Raw genomic sequence first — 19,739 nt, forward strand, 5'->3', positions numbered from 1 at the left:
CATAATTGTTTGTTATACTTTAATAATATAATTACATAATTATTTTTTTTTAAATTATTGTTTAATAATTCATTTTTATTTTGTGTATTGAAGCTGTGTAGTTTCCAGCAAAGCTTACCACAGAGCTGAACTGTACTAGAGATCTGCATTTTCAGTAAGTGCAAGGCTATCTTTTTGAGGTAAATGGGTTCAAGAAGAAAAATTAGGTGTGAATCCAGCCAAACTGTAGATACAGTTTTATACACGACATTGAAGAAGATCGTAACACTTCTTTTTTTCCCCCAGCCAAGCTCAGAGGCAGATGTCATTGGAGATCCCTGTAGCAGATCAACAAGAAAGGATCCTGAAATTTCTGTCATTGTTTGATGAAGCACAAAAAAGTGCCATTCCCACAGCAGACCACGAAATCAGTGGAATCAAAGATAACTGCCAAAAAGTAATGGGTCTGGAAATTCACAAATCTGTTACTGGTTTTACAGAGCCAAGGCACTGTGTATCCTTGATTCTGCATATGCCTTTTTCTATAATGCATGTAAGATCCTGGTAGGAAAAAGTGCCAGGTACCTCTCTGAATGGGCTAAGATTCTTCCTTATTTCCTTGACTGTTGTTTTTAATGTGTTTTTCTAAGGAAGGGGTACCTGTATGTTTGTCTGTGTGTTATGGAAAGATTTTTTGGGAAGGAGGGATGAAATGAGCAAGTTGTCCTCGCTCAAAGTTCCTATAGGCATGCAAGTTTCCAGAGTGCTGGAGGTATTTTCTTCGTGAGGAAATCCAAGAATGGAGAGGAAAGCAGGCTGTGAAAAACCTTACTGCAAGCAATATGTCATTGCAGATGGTTTATTAGTATTTTAAAGGCACCTCATTTGTCAATGTTGGTTCTGTATGCTTTACTTGTAGTACAAGTTGCCGTGTCATTCAGCACTAATGACACAGCATGAGTCAAATACTGAAGAGATAATGATCGTATCTGCAGGGCAGAGGTCATGTTTCAGTGTAACTGGAAGCAAAAACACACTCAGGGAGGTGGGTGGATTTAAACAAGAAACAAACCCAGAAGCCACAGAATTTCCATTGACTTCTATTTGGACCAGTGATTTTTTGCATTTAAATCTTAGAAGAGGCTAAATAATTTCTTTTACTAATACTTGTATGTCGTGTTCCAGCTTCAGAAGGTGAATGCTATATAACCCAATTCACGTACACCAGTTTCACAGCTATAAACAAGTTTCCTCACTATACTCTACTGTGTCAGATCTACCATCTGCCTGGTAAAACAAGGATCTCACTTCGATCATAAACAGCGTAGGTTCAATATTTGTCAATAGGCCTCTCATAAAACTTTTCCACAATGTAACAGGGAATTCATTGTAACTTAATGAGAGCAAATGGAAACAAGGAACAGGTTCTATGTGTGCAGTTGATGTTAAACTTGTTATTAACTGGATATAGTTGAATGAGGAACGCACGCCCATGAGCACTCAACACTGCTCCAAACCATGACATGAACATCCTGCTGTGAGGACCAGCATTAAATTTTAGTTGCCCATAAAAAATACAAATTCTGCACAACAAAACCACCCAGATAAACCCAAACCAAAAAGAAGGAGATTTGCAGCTTTCTCAGGTCAAATTTGGTAGATGTCTCAGCACAAGAGAATTTTGTCTGAATTTTATGCCTTGTCTGTAGGCATCTAAAAAGCCTGTCTGCTCAGCAGTCAGCCAAATTAGACCGTGGTGATACTTGTCAGTGCCAGAGCTGCCACAGTACCCAGTGGGGTTTTCCAACAGACGTATTTATCGTGCTTGAGCAGCTTTACCTGAATGGTTCTGGGTTTATGCTTGTGTGATACAGGTAGTCTGGCCTAGGTATTTCTGTACCAGGACAATTTCAAAGATACCATTAGAGCAAGGGACTGCTTTCCGGGAGATTCAAGACAGCAATGTGCATCTTGAAAGGCAGCTTTTGTGTAAGTGGAAAGAACAGGTGAGGTTTTTCAGTAGAAAAGCAACTGATTCAGCACAGAACAATACAGCTAAACCCCTGCCAGGGTCTACTTTCAGTTAAGTTCCCTCCACTTTAGTGTTTGCTTTGGAGATCTCTGTCAGTCTTAACTGCCATACCAGTAGTAAAACGTTCATTGCACTGTCAAGAAATCAAAGCAGCTTCCTATCCACTTCAGAAAGTCTCAGCAACTCAGTGGTTCACACCCTACCAAGGGACAGAAGCGGTGCTGGAGATGAAGCTAACCTTTGAGGGACACGTGGTAATGCTACATTTATGGGAAGCAGAGGTGCAGGAGGAGCCAGCTCTGTTAACTTTCCTCATGGATGCATCTTGTTAAATGACAGAACATGCTGAAGTGTGCAGGAAGCACAACCATTGTCTTCCAGAAAAGTTTATAACTATTTTCTTTTTGCATTCCAGCTTATGCCAAGGCTTTTATGGAAAGAAGGTTGAAATGGTGAGAACAGGCAGCTCTGTGTTTTCTCTTGTTACTCCAGTTGCTGTCTAATACCCATATAAATCTCATCATTATTTGGTAAAGTAAGCAATGCTGTGGTTTGTGTTTCCTGGATCGCCGGCGTTCTCAGCTTCTAGAGGCTGCTTCACTGCATTCACTGACAAGTCCTAAATTTGCACTGTTTTGGGCAGGAAGGTGTAAATGAAAATCCATCTGATTTTCCATCTTAACTGAGCAAGGACCTCCTGGAAATAAATCCTTTATGTTGGAAGAACTTCTGGAAGCATTCACTGGCAACCTCTTGGAAAATTAGGAAAGGTAGGACTTAAATACTGATGCTGTACCTTGTCTGGCTAGTTACTGGGTCACTTTGGTGCCGTAGCTAGTGCTGGAGAAGGTGCTAGAAGTGCCCAACTAAAAAAATGTCTATTGTAAACCATAGCTTTCTCACTGAAACACTTTCACCTGACATATATCCGCAGGTGAGGCACTAGTGCTGTTTCTAGGGCCATCCAAACTCTGGGTTCATGCTAATTGTGCCAAGTGTTGATGAGGCCCACAACAAAGAGGAATCTATCTGGGTTGTGAAAACTATTGAACAGAAACCAGAGTAGACATTTTAGCCATTATCAAGTTGAATCAGATTTTAACTTATATTGCCAAAGAGAACACATGCACAGCTCCCCATGTACATGTAACAAAATCTGTCTCAGGAAAGCTCTTTGGTGATTGGAGTCAAAGAGTGAGAGACCTCACTTCACCACAGTTTGCTTTATGACTCTGAACTAGAACATTTTCTTTGTGCCTCTTTCAGTTTTGTGGGTGTGAAATGCAAACAACAGCTTTCCTTTTGTGACAAGAGTGTTGTGGATATACTGTTGTTGTGAGTATACTTCTGAGGCATTCAAACACTACTGCAGTAGGGGTGAGATGGGAAGCTGGCTGAAATGAAGCGTTTCAACATTTTTTGGTATTAAATCTTCTGGGATTGTTTTTTAAAAGACACTTATTCTTTAACTGGCTTTCAAACCTTTTAAAATGTCAGCTTTTCAAATGAGGTATTTTTAATCCAGATGAATGGTTTTGACTGATCCCCCATTTTACAACATAATTTCATGGCAAGTTCTTAAATTCATGGGAGAAGAAGGGTGTTTGCATTCTGACTGAAAGAGCACACAACCTTAAAGGAACTGTGTGTACGTGTGTGTATAAAACACTGTTTATATCAGGTACATGCAGTACAAATACTGCCTGTTACTCAGAAAGAACAGCTCCCTTGCCTTGTGTCAGCTTACCTCTTAACTTTTTTTCTTTCATATTGTCCTTTTCTACTTCTCTCTTCTTGTCCCTTCCAGTTCCTGCACTTTGGATTTCTATTCCCAGTAGAGATATAAATTTCATACTTAATCAGCAGTGAGAGTGAGAATCCCAAGTCACAATTTTCTTTTTTATGGTTTGTGACTGATTGCTAGCTTTCTGCTAGGACAGTAGAGCAGACAAAACAGAAAAAACATCTCTTTAATCTGTCACACTTTTGAAGCCAGTTCATTCTTCCACAGGTCTAATTCATGACTGTTGCAGTTGAAAAGATCAATAGTGGCAGATGTACGTCGCTTCAACAGCACTTCAACAATGCACAACATATGTTTGATGTACTGGAAAATTTAAAAAGCCAAATAACAAGTGAAAAAAACAATTGTGTAAGTTGAAGTGGGCAGAGTAATGTTTTGAAGCTTGTTACATTTTGGTCCTTCTTTTTGCACACCAAGTACCCACCAGTCCTGCGTGAAGCTGCCCTTGGAAGCAATCTCCTGATTCTGCCCCTCTTACAGTGTGTTTCAAGCATGACGAGCCATTCACCTCACCTGCTTATCACTCTGTAGGTCCAACTCAACTTGTGGTCCCTATGGTCTATATTTCTGTGGGACCTGGGAGAACTTCTAGCTCAAGGTATTCACTCAGACACAGCTGGCATGAAATGCGAGTGAGCGGTTCCACTGCATGCCCTAGGCAGAGAGACTATGCTGCTTATGCCACGGGCAAAAAACCCCACTCTGTGAATAAGGAAAATGAAGATGGAGGATAAAGCATTCCAGTGCCTTCCCACATTTACCTAGAAACAGCTTGTAACTCAGTGAGAAAAACCTTGCTGTGGTATTAGGGGTGTGTCTACATGATACAAGCAGCTTAGTGCGGATATCCCGTCTCCAGTGTGAAGCAGGTACTCTAACCTGGACAGAGCATCATGCTGGTGAAGAAAATGAGGGTAACTTGGGCACTTTGGACAGCTGAACTGGGTTAGAGCGCTGTTGCACAAGCCTGCAGAGCCAGGGTGACTGTCTCCATAAGGATCAGAAACATGGTTAGCTGCTACAGCCATTCTCACTTCTACAGCAGCTGTGGTTCGGCGGCCTGCCTGTCTCGTCAGTTCATTAATGAGGTTATCTGGGTGTGCCCTTATTACCACATTTCCCAAGGCACAAGCTTTACCTAGAATGAGATGGGAGAGGGAGAGAGGGAGGAGGTGGGGACTGGCTTTCACCTTGGTTCAATTTATACCCACAGTGATGTGAGCTCTTTCAGAGGAGGTTTTGCTGACACCAGTAGTGGAGTAACCTTCAGGAGGACTCACACTGATGCAATGGTAGGACTTCCCATCCACATCACAAGGTATTGTAACTAATACCCTTACCTGCCTTGCAGCCTGTTGGCTCAGGCATCTTTAGCACGGATGGGCTTCTAACACTCTGCCGGCTACAGCACAGCTATGTGTAAGGCACACAGAGTCTGTATGTTAGAGGGGATGCTATGCATATTAGAGGGATTTAACATGCAGCATCCTCCTTGAAGCCTGTGTAAGGTCCAGCTCCTTGTAGCCTCTCACATGAGTATGGCTTCATTACCTGGCACAATTTATGACTATTTCAGTGTTCTGCAATGGAGTGAGCTGGAAGATCTGTCCTATGATTATTGCTACAGGCAAAGGAGCATCAGAGTTTTCACCTGTAGAGGTACCTTGTCTTCACTGCCGATCACTTGAGAGGAATGAAACTTTTAGGAGCTTAGTGCTGATGATAATGTTTTCCAAAGGAAGAACAAGAAGTTGGATGAAAGCAACATTTCAAATGTTTTTCAACAAAAGAAGATACAGGTTTACTTTAGGTTTTGTTTTACTTTTCAATCTTGAGTTGAAACACAAAGTTTGGTATTCTGTGGTCTTTTCTTCTCCAGCACTTCTACCTCTCATTTTTCCCCTTTCATCACTGAAAAAAAACCCCAAAAAACAGAGAGAAGAAACCCAAGATAAATAAATGGCCTTAGCTTTTGAAAAGGAACATCTATTTTTATTTGAGCCCATTGCTTTGATTTAATCAAAAAGTTGAACAATGTTCAAATTTTGAAATAAGAGTCTTGTTTCCTTTAGTTCATTTCCAGAAGAGATTTTTCTGTTTCCATTCTACTCATCAATAAAAGCATCTTAATCAGCAGAAGTCCAATTTAGACCAGGACCTGGAAAAACCTTGCTCCTTTACCTCTTTGAGTCTGTTAGTGAAGGAAAACTGAATGCTGGTCTGAGCCATGCATTTAGCAACCAGTTTGCTTGACCCCTTCTCTCATGAGTAGGGTCTGCATTTGCGTCTTTGCTGTGTAAGACAACTAAGAGTAGCTGAGGGATAAGGCTGCTGATGGGAGAACATAGCATGAGCTGTGTGGCAAACCCCTGCTCTCCCAGTCCTGCCACGTGCTCAGGATCAGGAAACTCAGTCTCTAGGGCAGCAGCTCCCATGCGTGGTCACTAATGTCACAGTGAGAGTCCATGGAACCACTATGAACCTTTAAGTAGCTTTTCAGGATCCATGGGGGGCATCTGTGTGGCTGGCAGTGACTGGGTGGTATCAGCACTCGGAGTGGCTGGTTTAGAGGGGTGTTTGCTGGCCTAGCCAAAGCTCTGCCGTGCTGCGGATAGTTTCTGTTGGCTTGAACTTTCAGAGTCGTGCCCCGTCTTAGCAGTTGAATACTGGTTCTTGACAGCTTAGAAATAACCTTCCTAATAACCTAGGGAAAAAAAAAGGCTTTTAAACTGAACTTCAACCAGTTTTATGGTGCTTGTGAAATTTAGATATTTGCTTATACTCAAAAAAAGAGCACGTTGATGTGGGTAAGGAATACTAACTTGCTTTCATGAGGTTTATTTTTTCATTGCTTTGAAGCTATTAAAAAAAAAAAGAATATGCATTGGGGAAAATACATTAATTACAGTTGGTTCCCTGCACTTGTTTTTATTTCAGCTTGCTTTTGGAAATACTGCATTGAGTGGAAATAGTGTTTAAGCTTCAAGCTGTTGGGTCATGCTGAAGACTAAGATACTGAAGCTGAGAAAGAAACCTTCCAACCTTGAAGAGTTTTCTACACAAGTGGTTGAAGAGCAGTTAATAAAGTGACTGTCTGACCTCATTAGTCTTGTGTATAACAGATGTTTAAGTGGGACATGCAAAAAATGGTATTTTAAATTATAATAAAAACATTTTTTGTGCACAGAAGGCTACTTGTGCTAATAAGCATTTGGAAATCAGTAGCTCTATCTCCACAAACATGACTTTAAGTAATAGAACGTGATCTCTGCCCTGGCATGGGATCAAGCACTACAAATCTGTGTCTAGATGTTACATCTCATTGCATGTCAAGGCCACTTAGACAGCTGGTGATACTGTTAACACCGCAACTTACTTTCTCTTTCATCTCATCTAATTTGTTATCCAGTAAATTGTTTAAAAAAATAATCTTTTGATGGTCTTTTAAAAATAAAATAACTCAAATGTGGACAAAGCTATTTTCTTAAAATAACATGTTTTAAGAAGGACCAGACTCAGATGCTTAAAATGTGTAGAAGATGTGGACTCATTTACTGTGGGATTGTGCAGACACTTTAGTTCATCCCAGGACAAACGAAGTGACTGCAGCTTTCAGATAGACTGGATTATTTCTATGACTTCTCTACTCACACCTTCTCCCTGTGTTGCCAGAAATACTGAAACACCAACCCTAACATACTGGTTCAGGTGACATCATGTGCACAAAAATGTCCTTTGCATGAGTAAGAGGAGTAAGGAAACCACAAAGCTCTTTTTACCTTCACCTGGCAGTACTGTTAAGTGCAGGCATGTGATTCTGATGAAGCCTTCGAAAAAGAGGACAGGGAGGTTAAATGAGTGATCTGGAGAAAAAAAGAAGTTTCATCGTGTCTATTAACCAAAATCATGGGCATTACACAGAGCAATGTGGTGTTTCAGGCAGATATGGCTCTTGCCCTTTCCAGTCAGTGAAAGATAAATGGTAATGGGCTGCTGCTGAGCCCTGGCAAACCACCTCCTGAGCTGCAGCTGGCCCCAGACACAGACATGGGTGCTGGGTTTGGGAGGGAGCAGGGAGGGCGAGGCCATCGGACGGTTGTTACCGTGGGTCCAGGGAAAGGAAGCCTGTGTGCGACCTTATGGAATCAAAGGGTGATGTCTTTCTAAATGGCAGGTACTTTACTTGCTTTCGGTGTCTCATTGGTCACTCGCACCCAGACACCCTTTCTCCTCTGTGTGAGGTTGCAGGACAGTGCCACCCGCTGTCGAGTCCTGGCACAGCTCTTGGGTTCTTCCCTGGTGACAAGGTGTTTTCTGGATGTGCCTTTTTTACCCTTTAGGGACCTGTCAGGATCTTTAAGTCCAAGGCGAAATTCCTGCTTCCCATTGTTCTGTTGTTTTCTTTATCAGGATGTTTTATGGCACCTCTCCTGTTCCTCCTTATCTCTGTACCTTAGCTTGAGGCTTCAGTTTGCTCTTTGCCTTCTTGCTATCACGTCCTTTGAATGAATTTACTTCTACAATGCCCTGTAGCAATGAACCTATTCATTTATTCAACCCTGTTTTGTTTCTTCCAGTGCTTTCACAGGCACATTTTCATTCATCTTCATCAGCCTCAAGACTTGTGTTGCAAATACTCTGAGCTGTGCCAAGAACATTGCTCTCACTGATGTCCAGGCGTGATTTGGAGATAAGTACTGTTCCCCACAACCAGCATGGCCACCCTGTTTCCAGGAGGTAGAAAAGAGCCGTAGGGATGTGGCCCACACATTGCTATGTGCTCTCAGGGCCAAGGAATAGCCTGGGCTTGCTGTTATTTATTGAGGATACACAGCGATAACTGTATTTTTATGGTGAGAAGCACAAGGCGGCCAGGAACTGTCTCATGCATTTCACATTTGGATTGCTGCAAGAGATGCTGAGCAGTGTGGGCAGTCCCTGGTGGTTTGGATCATCTCAAGTAGATCTCCCCAAGACCAAACAGTTACAAACATGGACAGCCTCAAACCACCATGGATGTGGGACAGTTTGTGCTAGGTGGTTCGGCAGTCAAGGATCACATGCTAGTCCTTTGGTTTCTTATTCACCAGTAATAGGCACAGGCAGTACGTATGGCTCCCAAGATCTCACTGCAGGTCTGTGACATACATGATTCCTCCAAAACAAATGAAAGCTGGGTTAAATTTTGCTGTGTTCCTTAAAATCTAGGCCACTGTTTCAATGCAGCTTACGAGGAAATTACCAAGGAAATAAAGACAGAACACTGTTCAAATTACTTATGAATTTGTGCATTTTCTATTTAAATTTGTAAGGCATATGAAAAGAGTATACAGATTTCATTTTTATGTATTTTATATATATGTGTATGTATTTGAAAACACAAAGTAAGAGTTAGTAATATGTGATGAGTGCTCAGCTATCAACCCCAATATGAGAGTTCACAGTTGAGGGTGGAAGGGGAAAGGTATTGTGCCTGTTTTCTCTAAAGGCAGACTAAAGCCACACATTCAACACTGCTTACAAGTAACTGTGATGATATCACATCTGCATCAGAACTGTGTAGTGTGTAAGACAAAGACAGTGCAGGCACAATGTATCTGACGCTGACTATGACCATTAAGTAAAGCTTTGTTAGAAAGCAAGCATATGTTTGACATGGTCAAGGACGAGTGACTAGTCTAAACCAGCCTTTTTCTGGATGTAGGTGCTGTAAAGGCTATTTTTAGCCATTTTCACATCTATTTTGTACACAGGCAAAATCCATCAGAAGAAAACTTCCAGGTGACCCTATGGCTAAAGCACTGCACACTTTACTCCTATGTCCTTGCTGAGGGCCTACTCAGCAGAAAGCAGCTGCGGACATCACTTAGCCCAGCCCGTGTATCCCTAATCGTGCATTCCCTGATGCCAGGCTCGAGGGTGCTCCTTGCCAGTACTGACTGACTGAACACAGACTCAGGCAAGGCTGGAGGGGTTCACCTAATCCATCCCCCACCAAAGGCAGGAGGTAGGTCTACATTGTCTTATCAGCTGTAAAGCACTCAGCAGTGAAGTCCTAGCAGCTGCTCTGGGAAAGCTCAACCAGGAAAAGGAAGTATAGGAGGACTGTTTCTGTCTTAGACCCTCTTCTCCTCTTTGTTCTCCAAAACCAGATGACAGCTATGGAAGGATAACAAAGAAATCCTACATCAGTAGTGGGGGACAGATGTTCACTCATTTCTTCTGCCTACAGTGAAAACCATGTCTCTCCTTCCTCCCTTGTCAAATACCTATTATCAGACAGTCCACAGGCCAGTGACAGTCTGTGTTCCTCTCTTTGGGAGCACCAGGAGGGAAGTTCAACGGGTTATGCAGCCCTGAGAGAGGAGAAGGCAGGATGGATTTATTTATTTGATTATAATACCAAAGAAGACCCGCACAATGTAAAAAGGACTTCTGCTTCCTTGACCTGCCCTGCAGGTCTCCAGCGTGGAGGAGAGGGCTTCTGGGACACCAGGTGTGGTGCCACCTACAGGCTGGCCTCTCTCCTGGATTAACCAGGGTGCTGCATGGGCACCACCAGTGGCTGGCTTGGGGCCCTCTGAGGCTTGCAGAGAAGCAAACAGAAACCCTCCTGGTAACTGTGAGGTTTGGCAACAACTGTGAAACAGAGATCAGAGGCAGCAATAATGACAGGTTACATGTGTTAGAAACAGGGCTATTTCTTCTCAAAATTCAGCAATTTGTCTTAAGTCATTAGTCTGTAATATTGCTATAATTGTGTAACCTACACTGTTTCCCTAACTTCAACAAATGCTTGAATATTGACTGATGCCTTTAACTTGGAATGCACAACAGACATTCATGTGTGCAGACATCTGTACAGACACACAAACATATACATACATAACTTAAGAATGAGCAAATAAAGCTATACAATCATTATAAAAGAAGGATTGGCCAATAGCAGAACTTAAAATTACGCTGCAGAATGTATGCTGGCTTTTGTTACTTCCATCTTGGCTGCTGCCCATCTGAATCTCAGAAGCAATGAAAAGCAATAAATCTTCTGTTTACTTCATTCTCTTTGCAACATCCAAGTACGCATACTCAATTTCTTGATCAGCAGGACAAGTGTTTGTAAATTCATCTCTTGCATATGCATTGTTCAAGTATCTTGAAATCCCTGTCATTTCAGGTGGAAAATCAAAATTTCTATATTTTTTTGCAACAACCTTTTATTAAAAGAAAAAAGAAAAATATCATTACATGCATGATCTGAAAAACCCCCCAAACCTTCTCTTTATGCACATTTTTAATTTTCAACATGTAAGTCTTTTGTTATATGCAACACAGGAGTAAAAGAGAAGGAAAAAATAAAGAGAAGACATGGCATGAAGAAAGCTAGCTAACAAGCCAGCTCACTTGAAAGGATTTATTTGGTATAAATATTCTTGCTAGAGCTGTGCAAAGCTATGTGGACCAGTAGACCACACCTGGAAGAGATACAGCTTAAAACTGCAAAGGAGCTAGCATAAACCAGAATTAACAGAATAATCTTATAGTAATCGACTGCCCCACACTTGGATACTTTCACTGAAAGGAAAAGCTTGACTTAAAACACTAAATTTCAAATGACCAGGAAAAACAACTATTGGCTCATACCTAATCCCTCCCTGTTGGCCAGCAAAGGATGGTGCGATGTTCATTCTCCATCATCCTTCAGGGATTCACCTGGCATAAGGTGATTCTCCCTATGCTGGCTCTGCTGACCCTGCTACCTCTGAGCTTCACTGTGCCTGTAGTCAAAAGGGACACTTTCTGAAGGGACCTAGTTTGTTTTAAAGCCAATGAATTTCCAGTGTGGCCATTTCTCTTCCAGAGCTTGGTTGGCTCCAGAGTAGCCCAGTGACAGGCTATGGCGACACCCAGACATCTCAGTCACTAGGACTGTTAGGTGTGTGTAGATGCTCCACAGCTCTGCAAGAAGAGGCTGAGAGCCTTGGCTGGAAGGCAGCTGGTGATATTGATACTAGTGGTGATATTCAGCAAAGCAAGAGTTTTGGATTAAATGTGGGAGAGACAGGTTTGAATTTCAAGTCTTGTTCTTGAATCAGCATGGACAAAACAATTTAACTGTACTGGTCCATGCTCATAAGCATTTTGCATATGAAATGCAAATGAAAACAACTTCTCTACAGCACTCATTTCACACTTGTGAGAGGCTTAGCAAGTGCAGTTACAGCCCAGATATGAAACCAGATATTCTAACACCGGAGTCGTCAAATTGAGGATCTGCCTCACTGTGCTGCAGTGAAATGGCCTTGTGCATTAGCATACAGTGTCCCTACACAGCTACTGTGTGGCCTCAGAATTGATAAAGGATTCCTCTTCCTTTTAGAAAAGGACTTGAGCTCCTGTGCTACTCTTCAGGAAGCTAAAAAGCAAATGCAAACCTTGATTATATGGAGCTTTGGTAAGAGGTTGCAATCCGCTAAGGTGAGATCATCTCCATCCAGGAATTTCCGGCTGGAAACAGTGATCTCTTCAGTGCTGTAAGCATCAATTTCATCAGGCAAGGGACTATTTAAATAGTTGTCCAGCCTCCTCAGGGCTTTAAGCAAAGATTTTTCCAAATCTAGGTTAAGACAATAAAAAGGTTATTCAAGCCTGTACCATGATCTCTCTGACACCAAACAGAAAGGCGACTCCTGCATCCTGTCTCCTGGCACCAGCCAAGCTCACAGACTTCTGGCCATGCCAACTCCTGCAATTCCTTCATCCTAAGCTTAAAACTTAATGCTGGGATAAGAACTCTAAGTAGCTAAATTGGGGTTCTGAGAAAAAACAGAATGGGGCTGTGTTAGCAGAAAAGGCTCCTCAAGCACCTCTGTGGAGCATGCTTCTGCAGAGTGGCCTGGCAGAGTGGCTCTGCCTTCACATTGACTTCTCGTCTTGGGAGCCATGGGGCAAGTGCCGGCCCACAGGCAAGGACAGTGAGGCTGGGAGTGATGACAGCAAGCCACCAGGATGCCAGTTTGGGGTGTATGGGAGAACAGCCCATGAGTCCTGTGCTTTCACCTGAGGGCACTGAAGTGGGGTCGAGGCAGGAGGGGCTGGCAAGGGTTGGCTGGAGTTTTCATGGGCTGTTGGTGCCCATGTGCCACTGTGGAGAGGGAAGAAGGGAAGAACAAAGGGAACAGGGATGAGAGCTGGAGGACAGAGATGAGTCAATGCATGGTGGTAGTGAGGGTCCTGCTCTAGAGAGGTGAGCCATGGGGCTAGAATCCTCATTATTTAAAGCAATGGAGTAGAAAGGTAAGGTCTCACTTCAAGCAGGCTGTGCTTTTAGCAGAGTTGTGGAGGAGCTGCAGGGTTACGGGCTTGAGAGCTGAAGAAACAAGGAGAAGCTGGAGTTGGTGCTCCCATGCTGACAGTGGTACCTGAGTAAACTAACAATGGGAATCCTCAAGTAAGAGTGAATAGGCACAAATTTCCATAGTGTTTATGCTCTGGAAAACGACTGATGAACCTAAGCTGTAAATGGGATATTTACAGCACAGTGTACTAGAATTGTACAGCTCTGATTTCTCCCAGTAACTACTAGGTCTGACTAAAGCACTGCAGCACTTACTTTCATTAGCATCTTTTCTTGGGTTCTTTATGAACGCAGAGAATTTTGCAAACACATCATTTCCTGCAGAGTTAGACTCCGGGTGGTTTGGTGCAAGTTTGGGATACCTGGGGAGTTAAACAAAAAATGTTACATGACTAGCCTTTTATTTTCATCTCCACTAATTAACATAGATTATTTACACTGCAGTGTCACAATATACACAGGACTCTCAAAGGGAACCATCCTGAACTGAAAATCACTTGGAAATGATTTTAAACACACCTAAGCCATGTGGATGACCACCTTTCCCTGAGGGAGACGGGAAACAACTGTTATTGCTGCAAACACTGCCCAAACAGCCCAGTGACTCTCCCAGGCCTCCTCCACCAGAGATGAGGCTATGTGGAGCATGGCTCCTGGCAAAAGGAAAAGCAAAGGGAAAATCCCTACTCGCCCTAGCTGCTGCTCCTCCCAGCCTCCTCACCTGGCCACCTTAGGTATCAACAAGCTGAGAGCAGCCAGCCCAGTAGCTGTTGTTGCTGGGGCAGAGAGGAAGGGGAAAATGTAGGGGAGTAGCTGCTCACCTAGTTTAAGACAGGTTTGGCTGCTTGAGAAGGGAGTGCTGGGGAAAGAGCTTCCCCCATCGGGGGCTTGGTAGAGGGACAGGACATGATGCTGCTGATGGTGGGACAGCAGGCTTTGGGGCGAGGTGGAAAGAGCTGCTGGGGTGGGGAAGAACAAGTCTGCACATGCAGTTCTAACACATGCAATAATGAATGAGGGCCTGACCCAGCAAAACCAACTGACTCCCATCGAGGGCCATGAGGGGCTGAAAGCAAGTGAAGGGGCCAGAAATACGGTACCGGGGCGGCGATAGCTTTTCTTCCAAGAACTCCTCGATCTTGTTGACATCGGTTTTCACTTCACCATCAAATGTCATGAAGGGGGGGTTTGTTCCCGGGGCGAGGTTCTGCAGGTCGGCAGGCTTTCTGATGGGAAGAGAGATGGGATTAATCACAGCGGGAAACACATTTGCAATTTCTACACTTAATTGCAACAAACTGTTTCACCTTTAAAACAGCAGGCTGCCCTACATCCTTCTGACAAAATAAACCTTGGCCAGCTGCAACCCCCAAAACTTTTGTGTCATTTTAAAGAGACCTACTGCAAAACAGGTTAAAATCTCAACTGCTTCAAAGGAGTTAGTCCACCTTATACTAGTGAACCCTAAAGAGGAACCAGGCATCCAGACTGTTAACATAATGCCGAGCCACGGTGAGCACTTCAAATCTATCAGAAGAGAGTCAGCCTCTAAAATCACTATTTTGGAAGAGTTGTTCTGAAAAAGAGAACTGTAGTTACAACCTCACCTTTTCAAATCCACGGTTGTGACATTAAATATGACACCTTTTAGCCACAGAATCATAAAGAGACGCTGAGAGAATGGGCAATTTCCAATACTTTCCCCATCGCTGCCAGCCTATAATTAAAAAAGAAAAGGTAGACATACATCTGTGATTATAGCAAGTTTTGATAGCAGATGCAGCAGGAAAGCAGAAAAAGCAGGTCTGCTGTGAGTACATGCAGCATGTTACCCATCTCTACCAAGACATGTTTTCATGCAAAGTTTCTGTATATCCTTCTCCAAACATGCACAGAGATATGACGAAGAATCCTGTCATCTTGGAGTTGTATTTTTTCATTAAAATGCATAATGAATATTGCTGTAAGTTAGAAAACAAAATTGAAATTACAGCAGTCCTTCCAGAGGAAATAATCTCCACCTCATTTGTCTATGTGAACATAAATCTACCTAAGTCACTGCATGATTAAAACCAGTTGAGTCGTTTTATGATCACAGGAAACAAATAGAGACTTACCAGCATAAATTGAGATGTAATGTCTAAAGCACTTAAGGGAATTTACAGAATAAATCAAATAATTAAGAATTTCAAACTAAACAAATATGGGAGCCCCAGAGAGGAGGGAAGTTCAGTGCTGAACTCGCCTGTCTACGCTTTGCTGAACTGAGAACTAAGGAAGCACAAGTGCCATGTCTCCCTGGGTAATCCCTCCTCGTTATAGTCCCAAGGCTCTCACTTTTAAGTGTGAAGTGTGGCCCTATCTAAGTCATGTAACCTCGTTTTCTGTGTGCCAGTCTTTCTTTTTTGGCTAAACAAATCATTGGGTGTCAGTGTAACGCAGAAGAGGCACAACTCACTGTATGTGCAGCCACAAGTCTTGCTCTCATGTACTTTGTATTGCATTTTGTCACAAGGCTTTGTTAAAATAAGGCAGCCTTGCACAGTTGTTACTGGTTAAATTAGGCTTCACACAATATTGTTGAAAGAGATCAGAGGTCTAATTTTTAAGCCCTTCGTATGATTCTCCTAAAGAACAGTTTCAAAACTTAGATTAAATGTAAGTGCACAGAAGTAAAAAACCAGGTGTATCATTTACTGAGTTAATAGGTTAGTCCATTAAGTTTTGCAGACCTTATAACCAAACAACACACATTAATGAAACCAGTTCTGCTTGCTCTTTCACCTTCCTCTATGCTATCGAACGAATCTCAACGATAGTAAAAAGTTCTCCATAAACAAACATTGCCACTGGATTCCTTTACAGTGCTCACCTTCACAAAGAGCTCTATGTCTGGAAATGAGCACCTGGTGTGGAGCACGCAGGTTTCTGCCATGGAGCTTGAGGGACGTATGAGACAGGATGCTCCTGCAGCTTAATAAACAGTTTTATTCTCCCTATCAATCCGAAAGATTCTCCTCTGATAACTCTCTGCTGCTTGCTGCCTCTGGTACTGGCACAACCACTGGCTTTCTTGGTAGTGAAAACCAGAATAGCCTATTGTCATAAACACTGCCAGGGGATGAAAACTTTTAGAAATGCTTCTAGAAAACAGCTGGACTGCTGTGTTAGAAAACTCTTGTTTCGTAGGTGGCAAAAATGAAAGCTGGTCAAAGCTACTATTGTGTTTTTCGTCCTACTCAGAGCATTGCTTTCCAGTGCTGTACAGTTCACAGCAACAAGAAGACAGAAAACTACTGTGCAACTTGTAAAAATGAGACTAGAAATGTTGCTAGCATGTGCTTAAAATAGAGATAAATACATGACACCACTATTTTGCCTCATCCTGCCTCTTATGTCAAGGTTTACCTATCCCCTCAAGGGAAAAGGAGAGTGATGAGTATTATTGTGACCCCTTGGTGCTAGCAATAGGCACCCCCACCCTCCACCAGACTGCAGAGGAGAGAAGCAGCAGCCAGGGGACATCGTTTTGGATGTGCCCTGTCTAGAGGAGTCAGGCAGGCACATCTGGCAATGAGTCAACTCCCGACAACTCCTTTCTACCTCTCTGGCACTGAAGGTGCTGCTGCAACTACTTCCCAGCCCACTGCCCTCACACAAGCTGTGCTGCCAACAGGACTGACAACCTGAGATGGGCTCCCAGAGAAACCCCTTGAGCAGGACACCGAGGGGACAGCAGCTACTGACCTGTGCTTTGGTGTCTTACGTGGTTTATTATTGAGGAATTTCAACCATTGAGCTAAGTCAATGAAGAAATAATCTTACAGTAACAGATTGCTATGGTCTGGTGAAAGAAAGAACAAGTGTCCAGAAAAACAGTTCCTACAACTGATTTGATATTTTCATTCAGCTTTGATAAGGAAAAAAAAAAAGTTATCTTAGCAGAGTTCATGTGCTATTTGGAGAACACTCCAGATAGCTCTGGGGGCACGAAGAGCTACGTGATCAGGAGTGACAGCGGAGTGAACTTCTCGATCAACTACTATCTTCTGCTGGCCACTAACTACCAGAATTTTGGCTTCTTTTAACTGGTTTTAACTGCTGGAGTTAAGGAAACATGGCTGTTGCTTCATTTTGTCCCCGACCACCTTGGTGACAGTACATTTCAGGCTGCCAGCTGCAGGAGCCCCAGCCATAGCCCTGGAGATGTTACAGAAGCAACCTCCTGTCTTGTTTTTAAGTGCAAGCTTTTTAATGTCTGTACCTACTTGTGAGGAATATTTACTGCAGCGCTACTGTGTTTCTGTTTTGCACTGGATAACATAGCAAACAGCAAATCTCTCAGCTTTTTACCTTCATGGCTTTCAGCCTGCTAGCAACCTAGCTATAAGCTAGCAATAAAAAAAATCATTTGAACACTGGGGAATTGAATAAAACAAGGATTTAAGGATTACTGATCACAGCAATGCCCTTCCAACTGTAATGACTGAGGTGTTCAACTGTTAATTTGGTACTTTTTGATGACTTCTATGGGCTAGTTCTGATAGTTTTAAACATGCTGATGAAAGCCAAAAGGCATCTGACCTTCACGTACTGTGTTACTTCCCCTCCCATGCTGCCTACAAGGGACATTAATAGCATACTGCTCTCTTAGCTGTGTTCTGTGCAAAGAAGGCACCACAGTCTCTAGTAAAGTGCTGCAGTGTTTGCCCAGCTTTGCTGTCTTCAGTGGTTATGGTAAGCACTTGGCTTTTACAGCAGAAAATAAATTCACAGAGACTAGGATGTTTCCCCATTTCTGATGTGGCCGTGATCCTTCTCACAGGCTAAGGAGGAAATGTGAGAGGTTTCCTTGTGCAGTCATTGGTGTACTTTATTGATACAAATCCATTGTAAAAGCCTGTGCTACCCAGGCAGTGCAGTACACCCCAGTGTCTTAGATGGGGTCGTGTCCTCTAGAGTTGCTATGCCTGAACTGAGAAGAACAGTCAGAGCTTTGGGACTTCCTCAGTCAAACTGAGCTGCTGAGGTCCTAAGGCAAAGAAGGCAGCAGCCATTCAGGTAGGGACAACTGAGAAGCTGGTGAACCACGTCAAGCTTTAGGTAGCTGAAAGTCATTTAGTCCCCAGGGGCTTGAGCTCTGGGTGTGAGGTGAAGGAATGACAATCTCCAGGTTTGCCACACTAGGGCTGGTGGTGGATATCTCCAGGTTTCTTTCAGTTCTGCAGAACTGAAGGCAAATTACAGTAGCCCACACAATAGCACACGCAACCTACTGTAACAGTGACCAGCAGTCTGAAGTGACTGCAAGACCTTCACCACCAAATCTGATTCAGACCTTGACACAGTTTGACCTGGCACCTCAAAGATGCTACAGTTTCCTAGAACCTTTGCTGAAAGCCCAGAATATGGCTATTTTGGCCTGCTGCGGAACACAGGGTGACTATAGCTAGCTAAAAGCCTTCAGATACACCAACATGCATTTTGGCTTACAGGAGACAACTCTGTTCTCCTAACTCAGCTCATCTAATCTGGGGAGCTACAATTCCTACTGGACATAAAAGCATCAGAGACACATGCCAAAGGTGTTCAAGTTTCCCAGCAGAGGGTCTGCCATGATGACAACAGCCACTCAAAAATCATGAGCTGGAACACTGAAATAGCTTTACAGCTGTGTACTGAGCAAGACAACAATACCTGAAGTATGCAAGCATCATATGCTGATGTACTTTCCAATAAAGCAAGAGTGCCCTTTTTACAGAAGTAAGACTGTGTCGACATCTTACCTAACAGGACTTGATGCAGCAGTAAGAGAACCAGAGAAGACCCACCTGTCCCATATTAATACCCTCAGGCAGATAGTGCAGCGAGGGGCATTGCAGCCTGGGAGTGAAACTCCCTGCATTTTTGTCCACACCGCCGCTCAGGGATGTGTAACTTTGAGCTGTGCCTGGTACACACACAGAATTTAATTACACTTCCTCACTGCTGTGCTTAGTGATGATGCAGGGTGAAATCTTAACTGCGGTGAAGTCAGCTGGAGTCTCTTGCTGTTGGTTCAATGGAGAATTGTGTTTCCAGACTGGTTATAATCTTAATAACCAGGCAAATGGTGCTCTAATTGTAGGTAATGCTGCATGATGGCCTCCACCTGCAATTGCTGTGACATTCTCTTAACATTAAAATTTTGTGGGTGAAGTGGGCCAAATCCTTAAAACACAAAGCTGGTTTTTATGCCCTTCTGCTGCCTAAATAGATGGCTAACCAGTGTCTTGAGTAAGTGGCATTTACGTTTTAATTGTGATTGGCCAGGAAGTCAATATGCTTTTTCTAGTAATATTGGGATTTAATGAGTTCATTAATCAAACAATTAAGACAGCCCTTGCTGCAGAGGAGAAAAATGTCAGGTCGTGAACAGAAGCTTTCATTCAGAGCCACCAGAGCTCTAGGCAGCAACTGTGACAGTATCAACTTATGACAGCTCTCTGTAATCACATGCCATTACTTACCAGGATTATTAGCATGCACTCCCTGTTTTCATTCATTTTTCACTGTTCCACACTCTT

At 43.0% G+C, this 19,739-nt stretch overlaps 1 protein-coding gene across 1 annotated transcript; it reads right to left on the minus strand.

The window, feature by feature from the left end:
• Positions 1-10,604: 10,604 nt before the first annotated feature.
• On the minus strand, positions 10,605-19,342 carry LOC104401025 (chloride intracellular channel protein 6-like). The gene is made up of 7 exons (XM_010009422.1): positions 19,319-19,342; positions 16,046-16,057; positions 14,781-14,890; positions 14,274-14,399; positions 13,429-13,535; positions 12,251-12,432; positions 10,605-11,029 (listed from the first exon to the last, which is right to left on the minus strand). The coding sequence occupies exons 1-7, from the start codon at positions 19,340-19,342 to the stop codon at positions 10,868-10,870; spliced, it is 723 nt and encodes a 240-aa protein (XP_010007724.1). The 3' UTR covers positions 10,605-10,867.
• Positions 19,343-19,739: the final 397 nt, after the last annotated feature.

This window comes from Nestor notabilis, unplaced genomic scaffold (genome assembly GCF_000696875.1).
Source record: "Nestor notabilis isolate BGI_N333 unplaced genomic scaffold, ASM69687v1 scaffold7162, whole genome shotgun sequence".
Classification (NCBI taxonomy): domain Eukaryota; kingdom Metazoa; phylum Chordata; class Aves; order Psittaciformes; family Psittacidae; genus Nestor; species Nestor notabilis.